This window comes from Phaenicophaeus curvirostris, chromosome 1, assembly GCF_032191515.1.
Source record: "Phaenicophaeus curvirostris isolate KB17595 chromosome 1, BPBGC_Pcur_1.0, whole genome shotgun sequence".
Taxonomy (NCBI): domain Eukaryota; kingdom Metazoa; phylum Chordata; class Aves; order Cuculiformes; family Cuculidae; genus Phaenicophaeus; species Phaenicophaeus curvirostris.
This window is the reverse complement of record NC_091392.1, coordinates 115,324,421-115,348,795: the sequence shown is the minus strand read 5'-3', so window position 1 is coordinate 115,348,795 and position 24,375 is coordinate 115,324,421. Positions and strand designations below refer to the sequence as shown.

The following is a 24,375-nucleotide window of genomic DNA, read 5'->3' as shown; positions in this document are numbered from 1 at the left end:
AAACCTCTTTGTCCAATAGCTGACAGCATATCTGAGGTGGTGAGATTAATAAAACACGTGCATATTTCTACAATGCTATGTAAAAATATTGAACTATACAGGTTATAAAAGTGCACAAGCCACCACAGGTGGCGAATGCAAAAAGAAAGGAACAGGTCAGATTTAAAATATGAGTATGGCTATTGCTACGTTTACATTGGAATTCATGCTGGGCAGAGGTGAGAAACAACAGTAAGAAGAAAAAAAAAAAACAAAACCAAACCATAAACAGGTGGCTCCCACAGCCAGGTGGGGTGGAGGTGGCACTGGCACCTGTTGGCAGAGGGGCAGCATGGGGCGCTGGGGCAAAGCTGCTGGGTTTGGAAAGTAGATGCCAGCGAAGCAAAGCTGATGGCTTTGGAAAGTTGATGCCAGTGAAGTGAAGGACAAAATTATTTGCTGTAAGTTGCTAACCTATTACGTATTTGAGTATTATGTATATATTTTTTTATTTAAGTGTTAAAATGTAGGATTAGCTCGAATAATGACTTTTAACTAGCTTGTGTCTGGATACTTATGCTTAAGTAAGGACTTCTAACAAGGCTGCAGTTAGAAAGAAGGGGAAAGAATGTGACTGTATCTAATTAAGCCAGATAACAAGGACTAGTACAATGATAAGAGAAAAAAAAACCAGCTAGGACCAGATGCAACCTTGAAGAGGTGCCCAAGGAGTCTAAGAGCATGTGCAAGAAGGAGAGTGCAAAAACACTGGATTTGGTGACACAATGGTAACACACGGTGCCCACTTGATACTGTAAATGCCAGCAAATAAAACTTTCTAAGACTCGTTCTGGAGTTTTAGACAGCAGCATCCTTTATCAGGGCTGGCAACACGAGGGAGCGATCTCCATCCATCGTGTGCAGCCAGACAAGAGCTGGGACAGGATGGATTCCCCACTCACGTGCACAGGGATCCATTCTCCCAGGAATCTTATGCTTATTCTGTTCTTTCCAAGGCGTGATCTTAATGCTATTATAAACTTCACAGCAGCCAAATCCCTCGCCGATTCGGAGCCGGCTGCAGCCCTGCCTGACCCTGTATTTGCGGTGGGAGAGGCTGCAGACAGAGGGGATGCAGCAGCCCCGGCCGCTCGGCACAGATCACACTGCGCACAGGGCGCTATCAGCCCCAGAGAACGAGCAGCGTCTGGAGAAACCCTGACTGAGAGAAAACACGCTGTCAGAGGGGCGTTCCATCTAACTTTCAACAGATACAAACCACAGTTACTTAGGTAAAATTGACCTCTGCTTTAGCTGAAATCAAAACGTTCCACCTCTTACCACAGTCACAGCTGCCCCCACAAACCCCCCCCCAACCCTCACCCCTGGGCGGCAGCCGAGCGGCACGCGCACCCCCGAGACCCACCACCGCCCCCCCCCCCCCGCCCACCAGCCGCTTCACTCGATCCTTCCGCGCCGCCCCGTGCCTTCCCCCCACCTCCTTTCCCTTCCCGACACCGCCGCCTGCCCCCCCGCTGTTCTCACCTCGCTTTCCCCCCTCCCATATATATATATACGCGCACACACAGAGACACTTCGAGCCCGTTCCCGGCGGCGCTAAGCAGGCCGAAGGACTACTTTTTGTGTCCTTCCGCCTTCTCCCCAACCCCCCGCTCCCTGCCTCGGCGCGCGCCCGGCGACGGTTGCGCCGGGAGAGAGCGGAGGGGGCGGAGAGGAAGGGAGGCAGAGGGGGGAGAGGAAGGAGGGAGAGCGGGATCGCGGTGGAGGAGGGGGAGTGAGAGAGAGAGGAGGAGGAGGAGGAAGAGAAGGAGGAGGAAGAGGAAGGGCCGCGGCGGGCGGGGGCGCGGGGGGGGCGCGGCGCTGACAGGGCCGATGCCGGGCCGGGCCCGAGCCGCGCCGGGCGCCGCCTGATCTCCCTCCTCCCCCCCGCCCCGCCGGCCCCCCACCTCGCACGGCGCCGCTATCGCGTTTGAAAAAAAGCGCAGCGAGCTCTCCGCAACCGCCATGGCCGAAAGCTCGGCCTCGCCCAGCCCCGGCGCGTCGCTGCCGCTCATTGAATCAGGTAAAGGTGGCGGCGGGGCCGGTCCCGGGGCCGCCATCTTCTCCCCCCCCCCCCCCCCAGCCCCGTCCTCACCCACCGCCTCACGGCCGCCTCTCCTCCGGTCTCTTGCAGAGCTCTACTTCCTCATCGCGCGGTTCCTGACCACCGGGCCCTGCCGCAGGGCGCTCACGGTGAGTGCGGGGCTCCGCCGTGCCCGCCCCCCCCCCCCCCCCCCCCCGCCCCGACGATCCGCGGCTTCGCTCGCCCCTGACTCTCTGTTTTTCTCCCTGCAGGTGCTAGTGCAGGAGCTGGAGCAGCACCAGGTCTGTGTGGGCTCGGATGAAATCGCGTCTCTTTGCCGTAGTCGAAAAGTTTCTTCGACGAGTCATTCAAATTTCTTGCTTTCTCAACTTTTTCCCCCCCCTCACTCCACACGCGTTGTTTAGGATGTGATCTATACCTCCTTCCCGTTTAACCGCTTGCTTTTCTTTTTCCCCCTATTTAGTTGCTTCCCAAAAGGTTGGATTGGCAAGGAAATGAGCATTATAGGAGTTACGAAGAATTGGTGAGACTACTCTTCTTTTTTTTTTAAAAAAAGAACTTTTAATTGGGGTGATAGTGTTGATGTTGGACGCTTTACCTTTAAAAGCAGGCCCAAAGCTTTACCTTCGAGTTTCGTTCTTGCTTTCTTAAAGCATTGGAGTGATTTTGGAAAGGGCCTTTGATTTCTTTACATTAGACTAGCAAAAACACAGGCAGCATTTTAAATTGAGGATATTGTTTACATAGCAGAGGAGGAGCTTGGCGTTGTGCAGTGGCACATGCCATTGCCTACATATAGGGAAGAACCAATCTGAAGCAAGGTTTCATTTCAGACTTCCACGAGCAAGTTTGTCAAGCGCGTTTTGATTTGACGGTATTTATTTTCTGGTTGGCTTCCTTCATCAGTCCCCTTCAACAGATTAGGAAATAAAATCGCTGTTCAGAAATCGGGAGTTGGCTGTTCTGGTGCCTATGAGTATGTTCTTTATCTCTGACGAGTCACCGTTTGTTGCTTTGTTTCTAAATATTAGAGAGATATGGGTGTTCTCTCAGCAGCATGTACTTTGTGCCTGCTGCTGCTGACAGAATTTGCTTTAAATGTTCTCTTATATCCATTTTGGGATGGAAAGGAATCTTTCTCTTAGTGTTTTATTTTACTGCTTAAATGGCAAAATATGTTTGGCAGTTGAATCTTGTGAGGTGGTGGCCTAGTGGTGCCTGACCAACATAGTTTTATTCTGCTTTATTGTAGTTGATCTTCCTTTCTTTGAAAAATTGGTCCCCCACCCCCCAAAAAATTTAGGCTTTCCAAGTTAATTGACTGACTTCTCCGTTACCTGTCAGTTTGTGTTTTGGTATTGTTAAATCCCTTTGTCCCTTTTGTGTAACACGTGAAGATCTCAGAATTGTATTTGCATAGAGAAGGAATAGAATTTTGTTTAAGATATCTTCTTAATTGGTTATATGCTGGTTAAAGTGATAAACAGGATTTCACATCTTCTACTTGTCTGCATGGTCACTTGAGCAAATGGGGTTTTTAAATCGATACCTTAAGTCACTGAAAAGACTGTACTTGCTGAACAGGAATACTTCCAAGTCCTGACTTGAATTTAGCAAATGTGAAATTAGTATTAAGTTTAAAAAGGATTGTTTGGTGTTTTATTTTGTTTTTTTAATCAATTGCGTTTTTTGACCCCAGTTCGTCTGGTAAAAAGTGATGGTGGTAGGAGATGTCATATGTATATTCTTCTGACCTCAGTGCACTTTTTTTTTTAATTGTGTTTATTATATATGCACAGTTGTCAGATCAGTTCTTTAAAATATGGTCCTTCTACCTCTTTTTCCTACGCAATTTAAAAGAAAACTCTATACAGGGTAGTAGTATTTTGGAATACTGGAGTTAATCTTCTGAAAGTTTTACTTTCTTCTCTGAGGGGATTTGGGAACTTCGTGTTGGCCCTCTGGTCTCACCTGAATTTGCAGGGACTGAAGCCATATGCAATCACATGGTGCAATTATTTGTTTTCCTCGTTGTTCATCGTGGAATTGGAGCAAGATTTTAAAATAACTGTTCCTTCCAAAATCTGAGTAAAACTACTTAAAAAAAAATAATTGCAGGGTTTTATGCGTGCTTCTAGAGGCTGTATTTGGAATATATACTTTCTTATGATGGCATGCAAACAGAATGGTGTATAATGCTTGGTGTAAAGTATGCTGAGCTTTCTGTCCTGAATGGCATGTCTGGTACTGCTCTATACTGGTTCAAGAGGCAAACTTTGTAAAAAAATTTATGAAAAAAAGCATTTTGTAATCTTTGGACTGGCAAATGTATTTCTTATCATCGGATTTAAACATTTGATGAGCTGATATGCTTACATATATTTGACTGTATGCTAATGTTAACTGTTTTAGTGATATTACCAACTCCCTGCCTCCCTAGGAATACAGCATATATCCCCAGAAGCTTTATATGTTAATTGGATTTTTGTTATTAAAACAAGTATTAAGTTGTGGCTTAAATCATAAGTTCTCAGTAGTCAGTGTGCATTTTGGCAACTTAGTGGTGATCAAATCTTGCATGGTGCCATGTGGCGTTTTTACTCCCACTGTTCTGATGACGAGATCAGCCTTGTCAGGGCTTTTCTCATCGAAGTTCAGTCAGTAGGCTAAGGGAACAGCATCGTAAGCATGAGCTAGTTCAGCCTGTGCTCTGAGCTATGTGGGAGAGAAGCCACATACCTGTGTTGGTGTGGCCCTCTGCCTCTCCTGGTTGTATTGGCTGGGAATAGCCTGGCTGCTGAAGTAGCAGTGCGGTTTCTGGGTCTAACTGGTTTTTGCTTGGCCAGATCAGAGAGTGGAGTAAGCATGGGGCTGCTTGTACCTGTTGATTCATACCTCCCCAGTAGTTTAGATTTATGGTTCTGGTGGTTTGGTTTAATTGAGTCTGCGTGAGCTGTTTTGCGTATTTAAGTTCTGCATTATTTTGGTTGACTTTATTGTTAGGTAAGGTTTGTTTTTTCATTTTTCTCCCAGAAGGAAGAGGAGGGGGGAAATATTAAAATATCATGAACATCTGTTCTTGACTGAAACACTTGAGTGTGTGTGAGGGTGTGTTTTTTCAGATTGTTAAATGTAGATAGTATGGGATCCTTCGTAAATGGACAGATGACTTGTTTTGATCCTTTCGGTTTAAGGAAGTAGGGCAGTCATGCTACGAAGTACTGGTTCCTCAAGGAAACTAATTCCAGAGGGATTGTACTCAAACCTACTAGGTTCAGTTTACTGAAAAAGTACTCTTCAGTTGCTAGTTACATAAGTTCTTGTGCTTCATTACAGCAGAACCCTTTGTGATCTTGGGCTGCGAGAGCTGGAATTTTATTTTTTGTTTTTAATAAAAATAATTGGGTGAATTGGGAAAGACGTCATTGTAGGGTGCTGCACAAATGGGTGTTGTACGTGTCAGTATTGCGGGCTTTCAGTAGTAAAATACTGATGTGCAGGAAGTAATTTTACTGCAGTTATTTTTACTATGGCTCTCCCATTCTTGGGAACTACTTGCTCAATTTATTAGATCAGACCTTAACAGAATTGATTTTGTTTTGTTAGTTGAATGTAAAATTTAAGCAATGTTTAGTATATCTGTGAATATTGATGCTTTTAGATTCATTTGTTCTGGATATACCATATGTATTTTTAAAACTTCAATTTCTGTCAGGTGCAATCCAACAAACATGTGGCTCCAGACCATTTGTTACAAATATGCAAGCGTATCGGCCCTATACTGGATAAGGAGATACCACCCAGCATTTCGAGAGTGAATTCCTTGCTTGGTGCAGGGAGACAGTCATTGTTACGTACAGCAAAAGGTATGGTTTGTTTATTATGCAAAATGGGTAGCATGCATTTTCATAAGTATATGGTGAAGGCTTTTGGAAGACTTAAAAGCAATGCGCTTTCACCAAAATGGTTCCCCACTCTGTGCTGTGTTAATCAACCAAACCACCTAAAATCTATGTATTAATAGTTGATTATTGTGAAGAGAAGGTTTTAAGTTGCATCATAAGAATTACTGAGTGCTGAGCTTGCTGAACAAGGTCAGTTTTCAATGTTTCTGCAATATAGTGAATCATTAGGACACAGGTGCTGCTCCTCTACCGTCTGCCAGCGCTCCCAGTAGTATACTGGCCTGTGTTGGTTTTGAATGCAGTAGCTGTTCAGTGTACTCTGAAATATGAGACAGTAACACCAGTTTCCTGAAACTTCTCTTGCTTAGTGCCAGTGTCATCTGAATTAGTGGTTGTGAATTATGTACATATACAGTAACAAAGTCCTTGCCTGTAACTTCAAGGGAATGGTTGTCAATGCATAAGCTCATACTTTATTTGACAGAGTAGGTTTTAGCTTTAGACTTATCTCTTTGAATGTTTCTGGGAGGGGAGCATTCATGTGTTTGTATGAAGGTCTGTTGGGTACCTAGATGCTATGATGTGGTTTGTAGTCCAGTTGTCTGTCCTAACCTGCTTTAAAGGATGCACAGTGAATAACGATGGCACTTCTATCCTGAAAGTCAGGATTGCAAGATCAGTATTTGCAATTGACACACTTGACATGAGTGTGTCAAAATAACTGTCAGCATGGGAATTTTTATGTCAAGTTGGAAGGGACCTCTTGAAATCATCTAGTTGAATAGTTTCAATCTAATACATTTTCAGCTAGATATTTATGAATAAATATTTATGAAAATTTAAAAAATCTTAAATGCTTTGCAGTGAGAATGCATATGAAAAATTCAGTTGAAAAGTTAGGTTTGTGTTACAGGAACTGTAGGGACGTGAACATTTAAGAGTAATCTCAGAGTTGGGTTGTTAGTAGTTTGGGGTTTTTTTCCTCCTTCTTTTGCTATATTAAATGTTTTTTCCTCTTCTCTGATGCTACATTGTTCCTGAAAAGTTTTGGGGCATTTGGTGTTCCTATTCTTTCAATTGCTTTCATACTGTGTTTGAGACCGCCTATAGATCTGTTCTTTACTGTGTCTTGGAAGTGCGGTTCTTTGGTATTTTTAACATGTACTTATGGCAGACTGCAACCAATTGATTTTTAAAGATTGCAGGAACACTGTTTGGAAGGGCTCTGCATTTGCTGCTCTTCATAGAGGAAGACCTCCTGAATTTCCTGTGAACTACGGCACGCCACCAAATCTTGGTAAGCTCCTTTCAATGCTCGTCGCTGCTGCTGTCAGCATACAACGCTTATCTTGATACTGGCCTTCCTACGGTGCTCGAAGTTGCAGCTCAGAACTTGATCTGGAGGCTTATCTGGGCAACTTCATATGGCTTCGCTGGAGTTGTGTTCGGTGCAAGGGTCTTGCTTACAGCAGCTCTGGATGAGAGAGTAGCCTCTAGATGACATCTTTTTTTTATAAAACCCCTGTACTAAGTAGATAAAACTACGGAAAATACAAATAATTCTCCTTCGGGTAGAAGGACTCTTCTATGATTTGAAGTATAGAAAGCCGTGGTAAAACAAAGATAACATTTCGGACTTTTTATTTAGAGACTAAATTTTCGATTGGAGCAAGTTTAAAATGCTGGCTTGGTTTTATACATAGAAGAAATTGCGAATATAAAAAGCCACTGACTTTATGAAATCTGAAAGTCACTTCTACTAAGTCCTTAAGTAATATATCAATGGCAGTTAAATAGTCATGTTTTAAATAGCTGTACGTTTATTTTTTTATTTCTTTGTGTTCTAGTGGAAGTACATCGAGCAAAACAATTAACTGGATATGCAAAGTTCAGTACTTCATTTCCAGGAAGTATGTATCAGCACATCAAGATGCACAGACGGATTCTTGGCCATCTTTCTTCTGTATATTGCGTTGCTTTCGATAGGACTGGACATAGAATATTTACTGTGAGTTGATGAAGTAGATCTGAATCTGAATATAGTTCTAGATGGATGCAAGGAGAAGAACTCTGAAATGCACGTTATGCTAAAACTTCTGGAGGTGGATATCAGTAGTGTTAAAATGTAGCTGATAGGTCCATCACCTTGCTTAAGTAGAACAATTAGATGTGCATAAAGGTTGGAGGCATGTAAGAAATTATTGTACTTAATATTTGGTCAGATGTTGACATTGATGTAAAAGCTTTGTTCAGTGATGTAGTTTGATGTTGAGCAAGTTTCATATTCTTTGTGAAGTGACAGAGGAGAGATTGTTTTTACAAAGCAGTACTTTTATTGGTCCTTGCTATTAATGTAAGGAATCCTCTCCAGACTTTTTGCATTAGATAGTATAGATCTGTGGTGTTTGCAGTGTAATCCTGAACTGTAAAAGGAACATTTTGTTTTTTAATTATGTTGTTGGTATGACTTTATTTGTTTCAGCTTAAGTAGCAGACATAGTTTTAAATAGAAATTTAATTCACCAAGCTGTGGAGAAACATAGGTTCTTTTAAATGAAACCTGGAAGTTTTATCCTGAATGTCTTTGAAAATCCCTGCTGAGCATAATATTTCTTTCTAGGGCTCAGATGACTGTTTGGTAAAGATCTGGTCAACTCACGATGGCAGGCTATTGGCCACATTACGAGGACATTCAGCAGAGATTTCAGATATGGCTGTGAATTATGAAAACACTATGATTGCAGCTGGAAGCTGTGATAAAATGATCAGAGTGTGGTGTCTGAGAACTTGTGCACCAGTTGCAGTCCTCCATGGACACACAGGGTCTATTACCTCATTACAGGTATGTCTTTTAAGTGTTTCTACATATTGAACCACAAGTAATGTAGATGGATTGTAAGAAGCAGCCTATCTGTGAAACTCAAAGATAAGTGTGGAAAGTTTGAAGGTATTTTAATCAAATAATAGAAGATAAGGAGTAACTTGGACAAAAAAAAAAAAAAGGTGATGTTGCACCTGAATTGAAAAGTTAAGAGAGTGCTTTAGTAGCAGGATTTAGATAGATGGGATACTCTAAGATTAGCTACCTGTCATATTATTAAAAAATAACCAATTTCCTTGCTTGCTTACTGAACTTCAGCAACATGGACTTCAGCTCTACACTAATAGAACCTTCTGTGTTTGTGCTATACCTTCTTGAAAAGGAAGATTAGTACCTTATGTTCTGTTTGTGGACAAAAGTACTTTGTGTTGCTGTTGCTAGGTTAGGAAGTAACTTGCCAAGTGTACATCTTAGTGTTTCATGTCCTTCTTACATTTTCATGTCCAAGGGCAAGGAACTTACGTTCTGTTTCCTATGAAGGCAGGTACATGAATGGCAAATAACTTTTCACTTTGTCTGTCACTGTGGTAATCTCATGACTGAAATTATTTCTGTGTTACTGCCTGTGGGAATATTAAAATCTGAACATTTTAAAGTACTGATGTCAAAAATTAGTCACAACTGCAGGAGAAAGTTACATTTTAAAACACAGAACAAACCAAAACCAAAAAAACCCACCCCAAAAATACCAACTGAAAACAGGGGGAGGGAAGTTCCTTGTCTCCCTGAAATTCCTGAGCATTTAACTGAAGATAAAGGTAGGAATCTGTCTTCGCTTAGGAAAAGATCACTACTTGTAATATTTGAGCTATTGGAACTGAAGAAAATTTCTGGGAAATATTGTGTGGAGACGTGATATGCTGGTTTATATAGCTGAGTGTTCTGATCCAATGTGACTTGTACAATTTCTGTGATATGGTTATTTGTCTTAATCTAAAAAATACAAGTTATTTTAAAAGGGCAAAAATTTGCAGTGTAATATGTTGTGTGTTTAAATTTGAGAGTTTTATGATACTGTATGTGCTGTTTGTAGTCCTTTGGATTCAGTCTCATTTTGGCTTCAGTGATTCTTTATTTAAAAGATAAACCAGTGGCTTATTATCCAGGTTTGCTGTGTTTTCCAGTGAGACAAACAGGCTTATGTTAAGGGATGAAGAGTGGCTACCTGCCAGCTTGTGACGTTCAGTTCAAAAAATAATTTTGCAATTTTCTCAAAAATACTGCCTCTCAGAGCAGTCTTCACATTGGCGGAGTTTGTGGCATTCATTGCGTTTTTTTAATGGCAAAGTGCTTATTTGTGGTGTTTCTTTGATTGTAGTGTGGTGGATTTTTTTGTTTAAGCATTCTTCATAATACTGTAAATGCAATATGTACAATTTATGTGGCAGTTTCCAATGGTAGTAATTGAGTAGTTTAATCAACTTGTGCTCTGTAAAGTTTTCTGAAGAGTAATTCTGTGCATATGTACATACAAGCAGTAAGTCCATGTCTGAAGTATGTAAGGACTTCCTATAAATTCATACGTGATGCTGGGATTACACACATTTGGACTGTCTCGCAACTGATGTTTTGCTTAATTATAGAATGTAAAAAATGAGTCTTCCTAGTGAAACTTCCTTGCTTTTTTTTTTTTCAGTTTACTCTGCTCTTTACTTCATATATTGACAAAACTTTTAGTGAGTAATTGTGGTTAGTTAAGACTTCAAAATCAAATCGCTAAATGAATCGGTTTTTATAACACAATAATTGAAATGTAGACCACAAACTTGTTTTGAAGTACAGGAGATGTTATTTTGTATACATTAAAGATTAGATTTATCGGTTACTGCTTTAGCAGTTTTAATTGAAAAATCCAAAGTAAATCAAGGTTTTACATGAGTGCTTTTAGAAATTCCTATACTGTTTTTAAATATCTCTTTCTGTATGTGTCTGATTTTAGTTTCTTCTCTTTAGTTTAGTCCAATGGTGAAAGACTCCCTGCGATACATGGTCTCTACTGGTGCAGATGGAACTGTATGCTTTTGGCAATGGGATACAGATACCATGAAGTTCAAGTATGTGAATGGGTTGATCATTAACACTATGCATTCCTATACTTGATTAAAATAATTAGAGTGCTTTTAACTAGATAAAAAAATTTTGAGTTTTAACTAGAATTGCTGCAAACATAATGTTTGCATCAGTATTGAACAGCATAATAGACCTTTTTGTATTGAGTTTTCAACAGTCCTGTAGTTTTAGGATGTCTTACAGAACTTGCATGCACCGTATATTCAGGAGTTTTTAAATGTGTAATTTCTGTTTATTTGTGAAAAAAAACCACCAAGATTATTACTGGAAAGAAGAGATCTGAGTTAATCAGTCTGAGATAATCTAGTACTGTGCAATGTAATAGTAGTTGGTATAAAATAATCCCTTTTACATTAGAGTAGCTGTTTTTTAAAAAAAAAAATCACATCGCTTACATCACAGATTATTTTGCTTTGTAATTCAAGCTTGTGATCTTAAGGTAGTTTCTGCTGCAGTTTTATCAAAGTGTCTTATATCTGAAGAATCTTTTAGGGCTGTACGTTACAGGAGGAGAGTGTTTAAATTGGCTCCTTCATTATTCTCCTTCTAAAACTAATTTAGGGGACAGCATGAGATGTAAACATTGCTTAGATTAGTTTAAGCATAGACTTAAATTGGGTAGGTCTCAAAACAGTTTTCTGAGGATGTCTGTCTCTGTGCTGTGTACCATCCAAACGTGAAAAATACTTTTAAACTGAAGATCTCAACGTTTCCTTTGATAGACAGAAAAGCAGCAGAATAATGAGTAGAAACCTGTAAGGCTTTTAAGTGGCAGTTTGCTGGATATCTCCTTCATATAGTTCTTAGTACCTGCTTTCTGTGAGACCATGGCCATGTGAACTGGAAGAGTATGTATGTGACTTGCAGAACAGGAAACCAGTCTTTTAAATCACTGCGTGCACAGTGTTGCAAAATTTTATTTACTTCGGTAAAATGTTATGATTTTGCACAGCGTTCTGCAGCAATGGTATTTGTTAGGCCTTATTTCATGTGCTCTTGGTTGTTTCTGATGTGAAGGCAAGAGGTCAGTACTTGGTAGATATGTTATGGAGGAGGTTACTTATACTTACTAAAGGGTGAGAAAAAATATAAATGCGCTGTGACACACCGTGTTATCCTTCTGAGGTAATAGCATCTTGCAGAAAGAAAAACATAAGCTCAATGGGCTTCAAATATCATTTGTGTATGTGTGTACAGTGATTTTGAAAAGTAAACCTTACTGCTTGTCCTCCTGCATAGGCATTACAGATGTTACTATATGTATTTGAAGTACCCATTGTGTGCATGTTAGGAGAAACATACCTATATGTTCTGAAATGTTGATAAAAGTCAGGTGCTGTAGGGCATGTCCTGTTTCAAGCTTCTTTTCTTTTTAAGCAATCGGCCAGTGAAATTCACAGAGAAACCTAGACCAGGGGTTCAGATGCTTTGTTCTTCATTCAGTGTAGGTAAGTTGTAAACAGGTTTAGTTTAGCATTTTGATTTCTCTTTCTTTCCTAATAAATAGTTATTATAATACTCCAGTTTTGACAGCTTTAAAATGTGATAAGTGATTGAATGTATGTGTATTGTTAGCCTATTAAATAATGTGACTTGCCTTTGCTAACAGGGAAAGACTGTTGAACTTAAGGAATGCTGTTTTACTTTTGCCATTGGTAATTTTACAGAATTAAAAGCCACCTGATGCTTGTGTGTATCCACCTTAACTGGATTTTTATTTTTGTTTAATCCTTTAGTATAGTATCAGGGATTTGCAGAATTGATTCTCTTAAGATACTGCAGTCAACAGAAATGAAAGTGACTCCTACCAGTGGTAGGCGCTCCTGATTCTGTGCCAGTTGTATGCAAGAGTAGTCATAAAGATTCCTTGTTTCTTAAGAATTCATAGATATATCTATAAATGTGCTTTACCCCTGACTTGTCTTCTTTCATTCTAATCATGTGGGGGCTTGTGGGAAAGCTTACTGGTACCAGGCAGCATGAACATTAGAAGAAACTTGGGAATATCAGAAATAAAATTCAAATCGGTGTAGCTTGTTAATGTTGTCTGGATATAGCCTTGAGTTGTGTTTGGGTTTGGGTGTTTTTTGACATTTTGTTTGTTTGATGTGGCTTGTTTTCCATACTGGTATGTCAGTGGCAGATCATAAAAAGTGTGAAACTCTTCAGATTATTTCTTTTTTAAATGGGACATCTGAGAAATGTTGATGTATTTTAGTTTCTTTTACAGTAGTTTCATTATTGTTTGATTTTTACAGGCGGTATGTTTTTAGCAACTGGCAGCACTGACCATGTCATCAGGATGTATTTTTTTGGCTCTGAAACACCTGAGAAAATAGCTGAATTGGAAAGTCATGCTGTAAGTAAGATTGTTAAATCTAATTATTAGTCACTTCAAGCAGTATTGAAAGTGCCAGTTAATGTTATTAGTGGGTTTATAGCAATGCTCTTTTATTGAATTTTTTACAACTTATGCGGAATTTCAGCCAGTCATCTCAGTGTGACTTGACTGTTTTAAAGGCTGGAATGTATCAAGATGATATTTGGAATTCTGTCTTTTCAACTGCATGTCACACATTTCTCTAATTTTAAAGCATGTGGTTTGCTCAGTTGCTTCCCTGTGGTGCCAGTGTGCCTAGCCACCCGCATACGATACGCATTATTTGGGAAGTAGAGGCTGAGAATGTGGATTTCATTGCTGAAGTTATTTGCCATTTGACACCTTTTATGTTAAATCTTTAAATGGGATTGGGTTTCCAGTTTCACTTCTGTTCATCTTTACCTTTATTCATGTCTTCAGTGGCTGTGGAAACTACTTCATACTTCCTGAGTAATAAGCCAGCTTGCTTGCCATTGTTTCCCTGTGTGCTTTATGTGATGTGTGCTGTCTGTCTTTACTTGCTTTCTTGGTATAACTGATACTTGTTAGGAAAAGAACTTCTTAGATAAAATACTCTTATTTTTTTATTTGTGTACCGTAGTCAAGCAGACTCTGTCTTAGGGAACTAATGGAAGCTTGGCTTGATGTGCTGAAGGTTGAGTCACTTTTTGTTAGCAGTTGACATGCAAAGAATCTGTAGTTTTACTATCAAGAATTTAGATATCCTTAAAGATTTTTCAAGGGCATCTCTTAAAATATTCATCTTCATTTTGTTTGCCTTAATGTTTGAATCTGACTTTAACCATTTGTGGAACAGTGATAAAGCTTGATTAATACTTACTTTGTGCATAGAAAAGACTTTCAGCTCTGAAGATAAACCAGTCTGAGTGTGCTATCTACTTCTCCTGGAGTTTTTGCTCTGATATTAACTAATAGTTTATTTCTTTAAAAACGTATAAGTAGGATTGGGAATAAGTTTCCTCTCAGTTCTAGTTGGCTCAGGATATTGTGAATATATGTTCAAATATGAGCTGCCAAGTAATTAACAGACAACTATTTCATTGTGTCATTCCTTCATATTTAGTTGTAATTTTAAAAAAATACTTGTATTTTAAATGCATTAATGGTTAGTGAGTACTGTTAAGTATTTTTTGGACTTGGTTCACCTTGCAGTTAAAACTGTTAGAAATGATACAATGTGCATTTTTTTTTTCAGATTTTGCTAAGCTCAGATTTGTGAAAGCTGTATTTCCTGTTTAAAAATACAATTTCAAACAAACTGTACTTTTTCTTTACAGGATAAAGTTGACAGCATTCAGTTTTCAAACAGTGGTGATAGGTATGTTGAAAGATGCTCAAATGTGCAAAAATAAGACTTTATTTTGGAATTAAGAATGTGTTATTGTTCTAACATGGAGACTTCTAGTAAGAAAATTCTGCTAATTTAGAACTCAAAGAGGAAATTTGAGCTAGTGCAGGACAGCATAGTTTAATTTCAGCTGTCTATTAATCTTTGTTAGACAGTGTCTTTGGACTGGTTTTTGTTTACCTAGAGGAATGTTACCACTTTTTAACATACTTGATATAGTCAAGGCTTCATAAACTCCTCTTCCCCCTGCTTTCCTTTCAGTTTAAGGAAGTATTGGATCAAAATAGGAAATGGGAAAATGCAATGGAAAGGGTCTAAAAGAAGTTTTAGTCCTTCTCATTATTTTTTTTCCTAGCCTACTGTTACTTTGTTAAGGAAATTAGATTTAACAGAATTTCACAACTGACTTGGGGATGGAGGGAGCCTTATGTAAATTCCATTTGTAAGACTCCGCACATACTTCTGGTACACAGTTGAGTTAAAAATGATCTCTCATTGCCCTGTCACTGATGAAGATGTGGATTTTAGTCTTCAGGGTGGATTTACATCCACAACCGTAAGCTGCGGCTGGTTTTGGTTTTTTTTTATATTGAAAGCCGGGTAACTGTGACTGAGAACGCTAGTAATTCACGTTCAATTGTAGTGCCTTTTAAATGTGTTTTTCTGCAATTACATTTGTCTTTGGAACCATCATGTTGCACTGCTCCATCCATGTTCCCTGTGTGGATTACTTTTCAGTGCAGTGCCAAAACTTAGTTGTTTTGATTGGTTACCTTTTTCCACAGAAGATGTTAAAGTTTTTTAATTATTATTAAAATGAATCATAACAAATCAGAGCACAGTCGTTATATACCTATCACGCAGACTTTTTCTATGGGAGTTACTTAACCTGTCTTTCTCAGGGTTGTTATTCCTGGCCTAGGGAGGTTATCTCTGGATGTTTTACAGTCTTTCAGTTCCTCTCTTCAGGAATTTCCGTTCTGCTGCGTTGATAGTTCAGCAGCTAAATGGAAGCCTGAATTGCTGTGGTTTACACCTTCCTATCTTAAAGTAAACTGGCAGTCTTCTCTTTTATGCACAGTTGGGTTTTATGCACATCTTGGGTTTTGCCCTGCTGATCTGTTCTCACCTCTACTTCAGTATTTGATACTCTACAACTTCAGAATGGATTGCTTAAAATACTTTAAAGTATTGTAATTGGGAAGTTGATTATGAAGTTGTGAATTGAGTTTAACTTGGAACTTGCTTCTCTGTTCTACATGTTTTGTCAACTTCCCTTTTTCAGCTCAGAAAAACTCTTTCCTGGGCTTGTCACAAGAAAGTTTACTGGATGAGTAACTGTAAAGAGTTCTCTTGTACACTAATGGAAGATTTCACTTTTATCAGTCTTTCATTGTTATATTTTAAATTGTGGTGGTGTGTAACTCTGAATATACTTTAAAACCTTTTGAAGATGAATTAACAATCTTTTAAAACCTCTTCAAGGTTCATAAGTGGCAGTAGAGATGGAACAGCTAGAATCTGGCGTTTTGAGCAAGCAGAATGGAGGAGTATTTTGTTGGATATGTCTGATCGGTTACCAGGGTAGGTGAAGTGTTGTCTTTTTATTTTAAATCTCTTGTGTAAAGTCAGAAAGTTTGAAAAACTCACCAGTATGCTTACTTCAAACTAGTGCAAACCTTATGAATATTGTGGTCAAATAGTGTGTTCCTTGGGGGTGTGCGAAATGAGTGTTATGGTGATGTAATAAGTTGCTAAATTTTAGTCTGTGTTTGAAATATTCACGAATATTTATATAGCTTTCAAATGTACACTGTGCCAAATTAATTACATTTCCTTTGTTCAGGAAAAAAAGTTAGCAGGAGGTGCAATAGATCTTTTCTATCTGGATTTCAGTCAAACACCTGAAACATCACAGAAGAAGCAGTTTTAGTTTAGTAGAATTCTTAATTATAGAAGGGATAAGACACTATGAAAAAGAAAAGCCTTTTTCTCTTGCATCTCAAATGGGAAAGAGGTTATCATGTCCTATAAAATAAGTGTGCTAGAAATCCAGATTAACTTTATAGTTGATTGCTCCAAAAAGAATGAAGTTTATGGACAGAAGTTTCAAAACAAATTTAATTCTTAACTCAACTTCCCAGGTCTGTTTATTAACATAGGAAAACAGGTTATTTTTCTGTATTTCAAGATTGAAGTGGGCTAACTAAACATATCTTGTGCCTATTTAACTCTTTAGTGACGCATGTTCAGAAGAAGACAAATTTATGAAGCCTAAAGTAACCATGATAGCTTGGAACCAAAATGATAACTATGTTGTTACGGCTGTAAATAATCATCTGCTTAAAGTTTGGAATTCCTGTACAGGGCAATTGCTTCATGACTTGGTGGTATGTAATTTTACTTGCTTTTTGAGGTAGATGGTCTTTCTAGAATTGCAATGACATGTGCATGCTGAGTACATAATCGGATCTCATTTGTCTTGGAAGTATGTATGAATGATAAAGCAAGTGTAGGTTTTTTTGGATTTTTTTTTTTTAACCAAAACTAGCTGCTTCCTCCTGCGTTTGAACAGTTCTTTCCCTAGCTGCTGTGTTGAACTTGCCTCTCCTATGGAATAAATAAAAATTTTTGTGCAGTAACATAGTTGCCCACTGAATAGTTCCCTGTCCTTTGGCTAAACTTCATATATCCAGACTTCTTGCTTGAACCTAGAAAATTACAGAATTTTGGAATCTTGGTCTTTCTGGCTGCCTGGTGTTTTTCCCTATTCATGTGCAACATGTAGCATCCCAGATAGACTGTGAAATTCGTAAAAGTCCATGTATGTTTGGAGGTAGCTGATAGGGGTGTAACAGTACAGTGCTTTAGGCTCTATCGTAAATATCCTGTTGATGTGGATTTATGTCCTCTTCTTTGCATGTGATGTGCAATTTTAAATTCTAGGGGCATGCGGATGAAGTATTTGTCCTGGAGACCCATCCTTTTGATTCCAGGATAATGTTGTCTGCGGGTCATGATGGCAATATCTTTATATGGGACATTACCAAAGGCACGAAAACAAAGCATTATTTTAACATGGTAAGACTTCTTTTAAACTTTGTTTTTTTCTCAACACACAGTACTGTGTTTACATACTAATTTAAGGAATTGTCACCAACATGCACAGCCATGGCACCTTTTGGAAAAGAAATAATGCCAAAACCCACCAAAAAACCCCAAGCAAGCAAAACATATGATTTTTTTTTTTGTCTAGAATTTTTGCCTTTGAATTTGTTGGTTATTGTAACTGTAGGTGCAAAGAGACCAGAACCCAGTTCTAGCAGCTTAATGTGTCAGAAAATGAGAGGCAGGATTGCCTCTCTTGTGTGCTCCCAGCCTCCCATTTCCATTCTCTACCTTAAATCGGGTGCCTGTCACTGGACCTTTTGCTAAGCTGAGTTAGTTTACTGATCTTCTGCGAGAGTATTCCCTACTTCCTGCCACTGCCACTTTTCTGTAGTGCTTCTGCGTTTAATTTGGTCAGGGAGGTCTTGATAAGCTTCTGAGACAAGCAAGATGAATTGTTGAGAATTTGCAATTGGATGGTGAGGTATGGAGGAACGGAACTTTACTTTGATCGTAGTCAGTGTCTGAGCTCTTCAGACTTTACCTGTTGATCAGGACTTTTTTGATCTGTGAGGTGTTGTGAACATTTGACACCAGGGCTTTTCCACTCTGTTACTAAAGATCTTCTTGCATCTTGTCTGTTCTTCCTTAATTGAAATGAGTTGCCATTGAAAAGACTGAAAGGTCCTGGTTTAGACTATCATTTCAAGAGCCTTATGAACAAATATTTGTATTCTCAATTGTCAAATTCAAATAATATCAAATTCAGATAGTATCAAATGATATTATTTGTGCTGTAAGTGTTAGTGGGTTGACATAGTTCTTGAGAGCTCCCATGACATTTGCCCCATTTGACAGCTCATGATTAACACTTTAAAATAAGTTATTTTCTTTGAGACTTAAGTTGTGATCCAGTGTTCATATTTTTTAATCTTTTCTTTTTTCCTGGATACACTCAATAGTGAAGTGATTTTTATTTTCTTTAGCTTTAAGTTTCCCTGTGCTTTTCTTGAAAGTGTTTTAACAAAATGAGAGTATGTATTAACTGTGCTTTACTTTTAAGCAGTATACTAGGAGCTGAAAAGCCTCAAAAAGCTGCTTTTTCGTTAACAATAAGTTTCCAGACAGTTTAGTGCATCTTTTTAAAACTGCATGATTCAGGACTGTCAAGGTGAAAAGAAGTAAACTGAAGTAATGAGGTTGTTTGTGCTTTAATAGAGGTATTTAGAGGGTGTATGACTGCTTTTGATAGAGTAATTAATTTCTGATGCTGCATTATTCTTTGCTCAGAACGAAGTTGGTCACGTAGTCTTGAGTTTCTTTTCTTCCATCTAGATTGAAGGCCAAGGACATGGTGCTGTATTTGACTGTAAATTTTCACCAGATGGACAGCATTTTGCATGTACAGATTCTCATGGGCATTTACTGATATTTGGTTTTGGCTGTAGCAGGCCTTATGAAAAGGTAAGTTCAGCTTTTCAGTTAGAAACTTGAATAAACAGCTCTAATAAAATTAGTTTAGCTACATTCATTCTTCTATAACATATGTAAGAGTTTTTTATGGTACAGATTCTAAATATAATGAGTTCCTTGATGTCTGAGTTTTCTTGTATGAATGGTCCTGGCTCAGCAGAAGCAACCAGTGTTTTAACATTCACTTGGGAGTAGCTCCGAAGAACTTTTCTGGAATGCTTCTTAATCTTCCAGCCAGCTTATCTACATGTTGAATGTTCAACCTTGAAATTGCTTTTCTTTCTAACCACTGAAAATAGCTAAGTGTTTAAAGATTGGTATGTGTTACAAACTTTATTGCACTATACCTAGTTAACGCGTAAGCAGATTATATGTTAAGAGTAATTTGCTGGTTTATTTCAATTATTAGAACTTGCAGTTCTTTAGGACTTTTCCTTACTCAAAACAAAATTTACTGTAGTAGTTTGTTTAAAATAAGCAAAAGTAATTATTCATCCAACACTTTGTTTTGAAATGCCAGAAAAATGTGCAGGGGATAGATTAAAAAAAACCAAAGTATTTATTAGCCTGTTTTCTTTTTAAAGAACAAATGCTTTTCTGTTTTGTTTTTTTTTTAAATAACTCTCAAGTGCAGTTTTGGTCTATGCTTTTCTTCACTTCCCCCTCATTTTTTTTAAGTTGCAGTGGTAATTCTTTGTTCATCAGGCTCTGTATTCTTAGCTGAAATTGAAACTTGTTCTCTTGATCTTGCTTATCATTTCTAGGAGATTCTGACTGATCTAATACTTGTATAATTCTTTTCCTTTGGCTGCATGGATTTAACAGACTGTTTCAGTTGCAGAAAAAAAAAATCTGGTGGACATTGTATGACTAAGAAAGAACTTTGAGAGCCTATGCTGAACTGTAGGCGATTATTTCCTTGCATGGAAAATTTTCATAATGATGTGAAAAGAAATTGGAATGAGATGTGAAGTATTTTAAGTGTAAAGCAGTGCTGCTGCTTTAGGTTACCTTAGATTATTGTTTTCTAGAAGTATTTTGTTGACTGCATATCTGCTTTCAGAAATGAGTACTGCAAGACCTATACAGGTTAATTGTAGCTATGCATGACTCTTCTTATTTACAACTTTCCCTTTCTTTTATGTGTAAGAAGATATTAGATATTTTAGTGTCATTTGTTCTCTGCTCTTCAGCGTATTCTTGTTTTCAAACTGATGACAAAAAAACTTCATTTCTTTATAGATTCCTGATCAGATGTTCTTCCACACTGACTATCGTCCACTTATTCGAGACTCTAACAATTATGTCCTAGATGAGCAAACTCAACAGGCTCCTCATCTCATGCCGCCTCCCTTCTTAGTAGATGTGGATGGAAACCCACATCCAACCAAATATCAAAGGCTGGTGCCTGGAAGAGAGAATTGTGCAGATGAGCATTTGATTCCGCAGCTTGGCTATGTAGCGACAAGTAAGAACAGTATCACTGAAGACCTACATCCAGAAGTTAGAGTTATTCTACTGATTCTGAATGGCAACAGAGTAGATTTGACACAGGCAATTTGAAAATGCTTTCATTTTCTCACATGCTAACTGTCGTGTATTTATGCTCACAAAACATGCTGAAAGGACCCACAGTGAATATGATTTTAAACAAGCGAGAAGTAGTAATTGATTGCTCAAATGGATTTTTTAATTATTTTTGTGGGTACTGGCATGGATGAACTGTGAGTGCTACTTTCTGTAAATGTCTCTTTCAGAATAAGTAGATCATTCTTCATTTCAAGGATGGAAACCTGTTTAGTTTTTAGTTGTAGAGCATGTCTCACTGTAGTGTGAACAATGAGATTAGGTAATTTGGTACAGTCAATTAGTTAACTCAAACCATTCATTTTATTTACAAGGTGATGGAGAAGTGGTTGAACAAGTTATAGGCCAACAGACGGTTTATCAGGATGAACAAGGCTTGGAGCCCAGCATTCTTGACGGTATGATTAGACAATTACAGCTGCAACAAGATCAAAGAATTGCAGCCGATCAAGAATGGGCTTCAGGTAGCCCGCAAAATGGGGAAGGAACACCCAGAAGAGGTTAGTACTTGCTGATAAATTCTTAGGTAATGGTTCTATCTCCATTTTTATTTTGTCTAGTTGGCATCTTTTTATTCATTAAAACACTGCTGCTCCTGTAGTTAATTTACAAAACAAAGCCTTTCCCTTTTCCTCTTAAAGAGGTTTAATGATATTTTGTGTAGAGCGCTATACATTTAGTATTTGTCGAATGACACCTGCAGGGGCTACATTTATTCCTCTCTAAAGTTTGTGAATTCAGTATTCTAGCATTATTCAAACTGAGTTCCACTTTCTCTTCTTTACAAATTAAAACCAGACGCTCTTTTTATCTGTGTCCTTGTAGTTTTAAGTATGTAAGCTCAGCTCCAGAAGTGCTTTTTAGAACCTCACTAACCTTGCAGCTTCCTGAAATAGTTCAAAAAAACACCTCTGTCACATTGTACTTAATTGCACTTTATTAAAATAGTAGTAGAAATAACCATTTTGAAAGCATATGTGTGATCTTGCTGTGTTTTCTACAAGATAGATTATTTCCTGAAAGGGGATAACTAGTAATATACTTACAAGATATAAACATGTAAAGCGTAAATTTTTTGTTTTGTAGTAATAAGAAACAAGGTTCCTATTCTGTGTAGTCTGGAAAAAAATGTTTTTGTTTGTATATTTTAGCTTTTAGAAGACCAAGTTTAGACATCCAGTCTCCTCCCAATATTGGTCTGCGACGTAGTGGGCAAGTTGAAGGTGTGCGTCAGATGCATCAGAATGCCCCACGAAGTCAAATGGCTACTGAGCGAGATCTTCAGGCTTGGAGACGAAGAGTTGTTGTACCAGAAATACCGCCAAGCTTATTCAGGTCTGCAGACAGCTTACTGGACTGCAGATACGACTAGAGAGAACATATTATGTTGTTTTTTCTAAATCTAGTGCCATCATACGCAAGCTGAAATCTAAGCTCAGCTTAGAAGCTAAAATAGATATGTGGTACAAATTGAAATAGTTCAGTTTTATAGTCAGCTGTGCTTAGAAACTTTCTATTGTGAAGTCCATCCAATAAAAATAAATGAAAGTTTCTAGAGTTTAATACTGAAAGTTTCTCTTATATTTCAGTATTTCAAGTTATCTTAAAGGACAACTAGATTACCTAGATGCTTGTTTTTTCCAAAATACAGCGATATAGGTTAAATTCATTTATGTGATGAAAGGTTTTGGAGAGATTGTGCTTCTGTGAGACTTTGAGGGTGATGCGTTAGGCGCAGAAGCCATACTGAGCAGTTGAAATGCTAAAACACTTAGCTGCTTTCAAAAGTACTATCAGTATGCATCTGTGAAAAGGAGAATTAAAATTGATAGCTAAATATATCTTTCTGGTGGTATGGCCATATGCAGTGCCACGTCTTTGAAGTTTTAAAAAGCTTTCCTAATGTTGGATGGCAGAATGATTGCAAAGGGAAGAATTTGGATTAAAAATGGAGTTGAAAAAGTTCATTCTATTCGGATAGTTGCAGGGAAGATTTTCTTAATACCCATCATCTTTGTTCTCTCTAGAAATGAAAGGACATATTTTATAGGTGTTTAAACAATAATAATATCTGAAATTAACAATGAATAGAATTAGGTGTTAGGGTTTTTTAGATAGATCCTTTAAAGAGAAGGCATTATTTAACTTGTCAGCATTGTCAAAGCAGATGTAGAATTAGATTTTCATTACTTTCTTGTAGGAAGCAGGAAGACTATCGACTTGGAAAAGGGGAGGAAGAGAGAGACCTTTATGCAATAGAGAAGAAGAAGTCATTTGAGTCATTGGAAAAGGTATACAGCAGCTTCTAGGAAAATGGTCATTCTGTACCCAGGGACAAATCATGGTTTAAAAAAATGAAAGCAGACATTTCTGAAGGCATGGTCTTGACAAAGGTTCCTACTAATTGAGCTTCCACTTATTGCAGGACAAGGTTTGATTATACCTACAACTCTTGCTTTTGCTTTAAGTCTTGTCTTTTTCCAGCCGAAGTATTTGGTAGTAATTTTTGAAGGCAGGCTTGATTTCAGCCCCTCTGGTTTTACTGCAGTTACAATTTCAAAGACTGTTAAGAATCATGGACCTGCAAGTGAGAATGCTCAAGGTCCTGTAATTGAAGAAAGATAGGCTATATTGTTTTTCCCTTGTCACTGTATTTCAGACAAAAATGTTTTGTATGTGAGGCAACGTTTTCAGACTTTCCCTGTTTTGAGTGATTTTTTTCATTATCTTTATTTTGGAAGAGATATGTAAGAAGGAAAAATTTGTTATTGTACTGTCTGGGTAAGGTAGCGGCCTGATTCACCGTGTCGTGCTGTACAAAACAGTTTTACACAAGGATTCTACTGCATGATCTCCTTTGCTGGGGGGAGTCAGAGATTTCTCTCAGAATTGCACATTGCAGGCTGCTAATGACTTAATTCTGTGAATATAGTTATTGTGTAATGTCAATGGACCAGTCACTTACAGTAGTTCATAAAGGGCAGCAAATTTAGAACTATTTACTTGGAGGAAAATTATTTATTGTGAAAAAGAGTTTTGGCATGATCAGTCTGTGATGTGATGAGGCTGTTTCAGTTCTTACATTCAGCGGTGCTTTTAGCCACCCTTTCATCTCCATAAAAATTTGCCACATATATGCTTCTGTGTAACTTTTTTTATTTTCACTTCATATATAAATTAGAGTGACTCTGAGTCTTCATTAATACAATCGAAGCGTAGACTGCATAGACAGAAATACCGCAATTACAGAACACGGAATAATATTGAACAACTGGAGTCTTCTGATGACGAAAGAGATGACTGCTTTGACTTGATAGAGCAGGTAAGTTCTCTTCCAAGTTCTGTCTTTTGAACTTGAGTTCCTCAGTAAGTGAAGCTTCATGTAAATAATGTGCCTTTTCTCTCTTAGAACAAACCACCCTTTTACCAGGAAAGGTATTTCTGTAAGCGTTATTATTGCCACTTCTCAAACCTAGTTATCTGTTCCTTTAATAATGGCAGTCTTTCCTGTCATTTAAT

General features: G+C 38.2%; 1 protein-coding gene across 1 annotated transcript in view; it reads left to right on the top strand.

Moving 5' to 3' along the window:
• Positions 1-1,962: 1,962 nt before the first annotated feature.
• The window catches only part of BRWD1 (bromodomain and WD repeat domain containing 1), a 52,893-nt gene continuing 30,480 nt past the window's right edge, over positions 1,963-24,375 (top strand). The window contains exons 1-21 of the mRNA XM_069871528.1: positions 1,963-2,062; positions 2,174-2,232; positions 2,335-2,364; positions 2,547-2,606; positions 5,799-5,949; positions 7,187-7,285; positions 7,836-7,996; positions 8,609-8,830; positions 10,823-10,923; positions 12,317-12,387; positions 13,198-13,298; positions 14,618-14,658; positions 16,174-16,272; positions 16,928-17,078; positions 17,635-17,769; positions 19,132-19,260; positions 20,512-20,737; positions 21,171-21,356; positions 22,008-22,191; positions 23,057-23,147; positions 24,038-24,178. Of these exons, the coding sequence (XP_069727629.1) occupies positions 2,005-2,062; positions 2,174-2,232; positions 2,335-2,364; positions 2,547-2,606; positions 5,799-5,949; positions 7,187-7,285; positions 7,836-7,996; positions 8,609-8,830; positions 10,823-10,923; positions 12,317-12,387; positions 13,198-13,298; positions 14,618-14,658; positions 16,174-16,272; positions 16,928-17,078; positions 17,635-17,769; positions 19,132-19,260; positions 20,512-20,737; positions 21,171-21,356; positions 22,008-22,191; positions 23,057-23,147; positions 24,038-24,178 (2,496 nt within the window). The 5' untranslated portion in view covers positions 1,963-2,004. The remainder of the gene's footprint in view (positions 2,063-2,173; positions 2,233-2,334; positions 2,365-2,546; positions 2,607-5,798; positions 5,950-7,186; positions 7,286-7,835; positions 7,997-8,608; positions 8,831-10,822; positions 10,924-12,316; positions 12,388-13,197; positions 13,299-14,617; positions 14,659-16,173; positions 16,273-16,927; positions 17,079-17,634; positions 17,770-19,131; positions 19,261-20,511; positions 20,738-21,170; positions 21,357-22,007; positions 22,192-23,056; positions 23,148-24,037; positions 24,179-24,375) is intronic.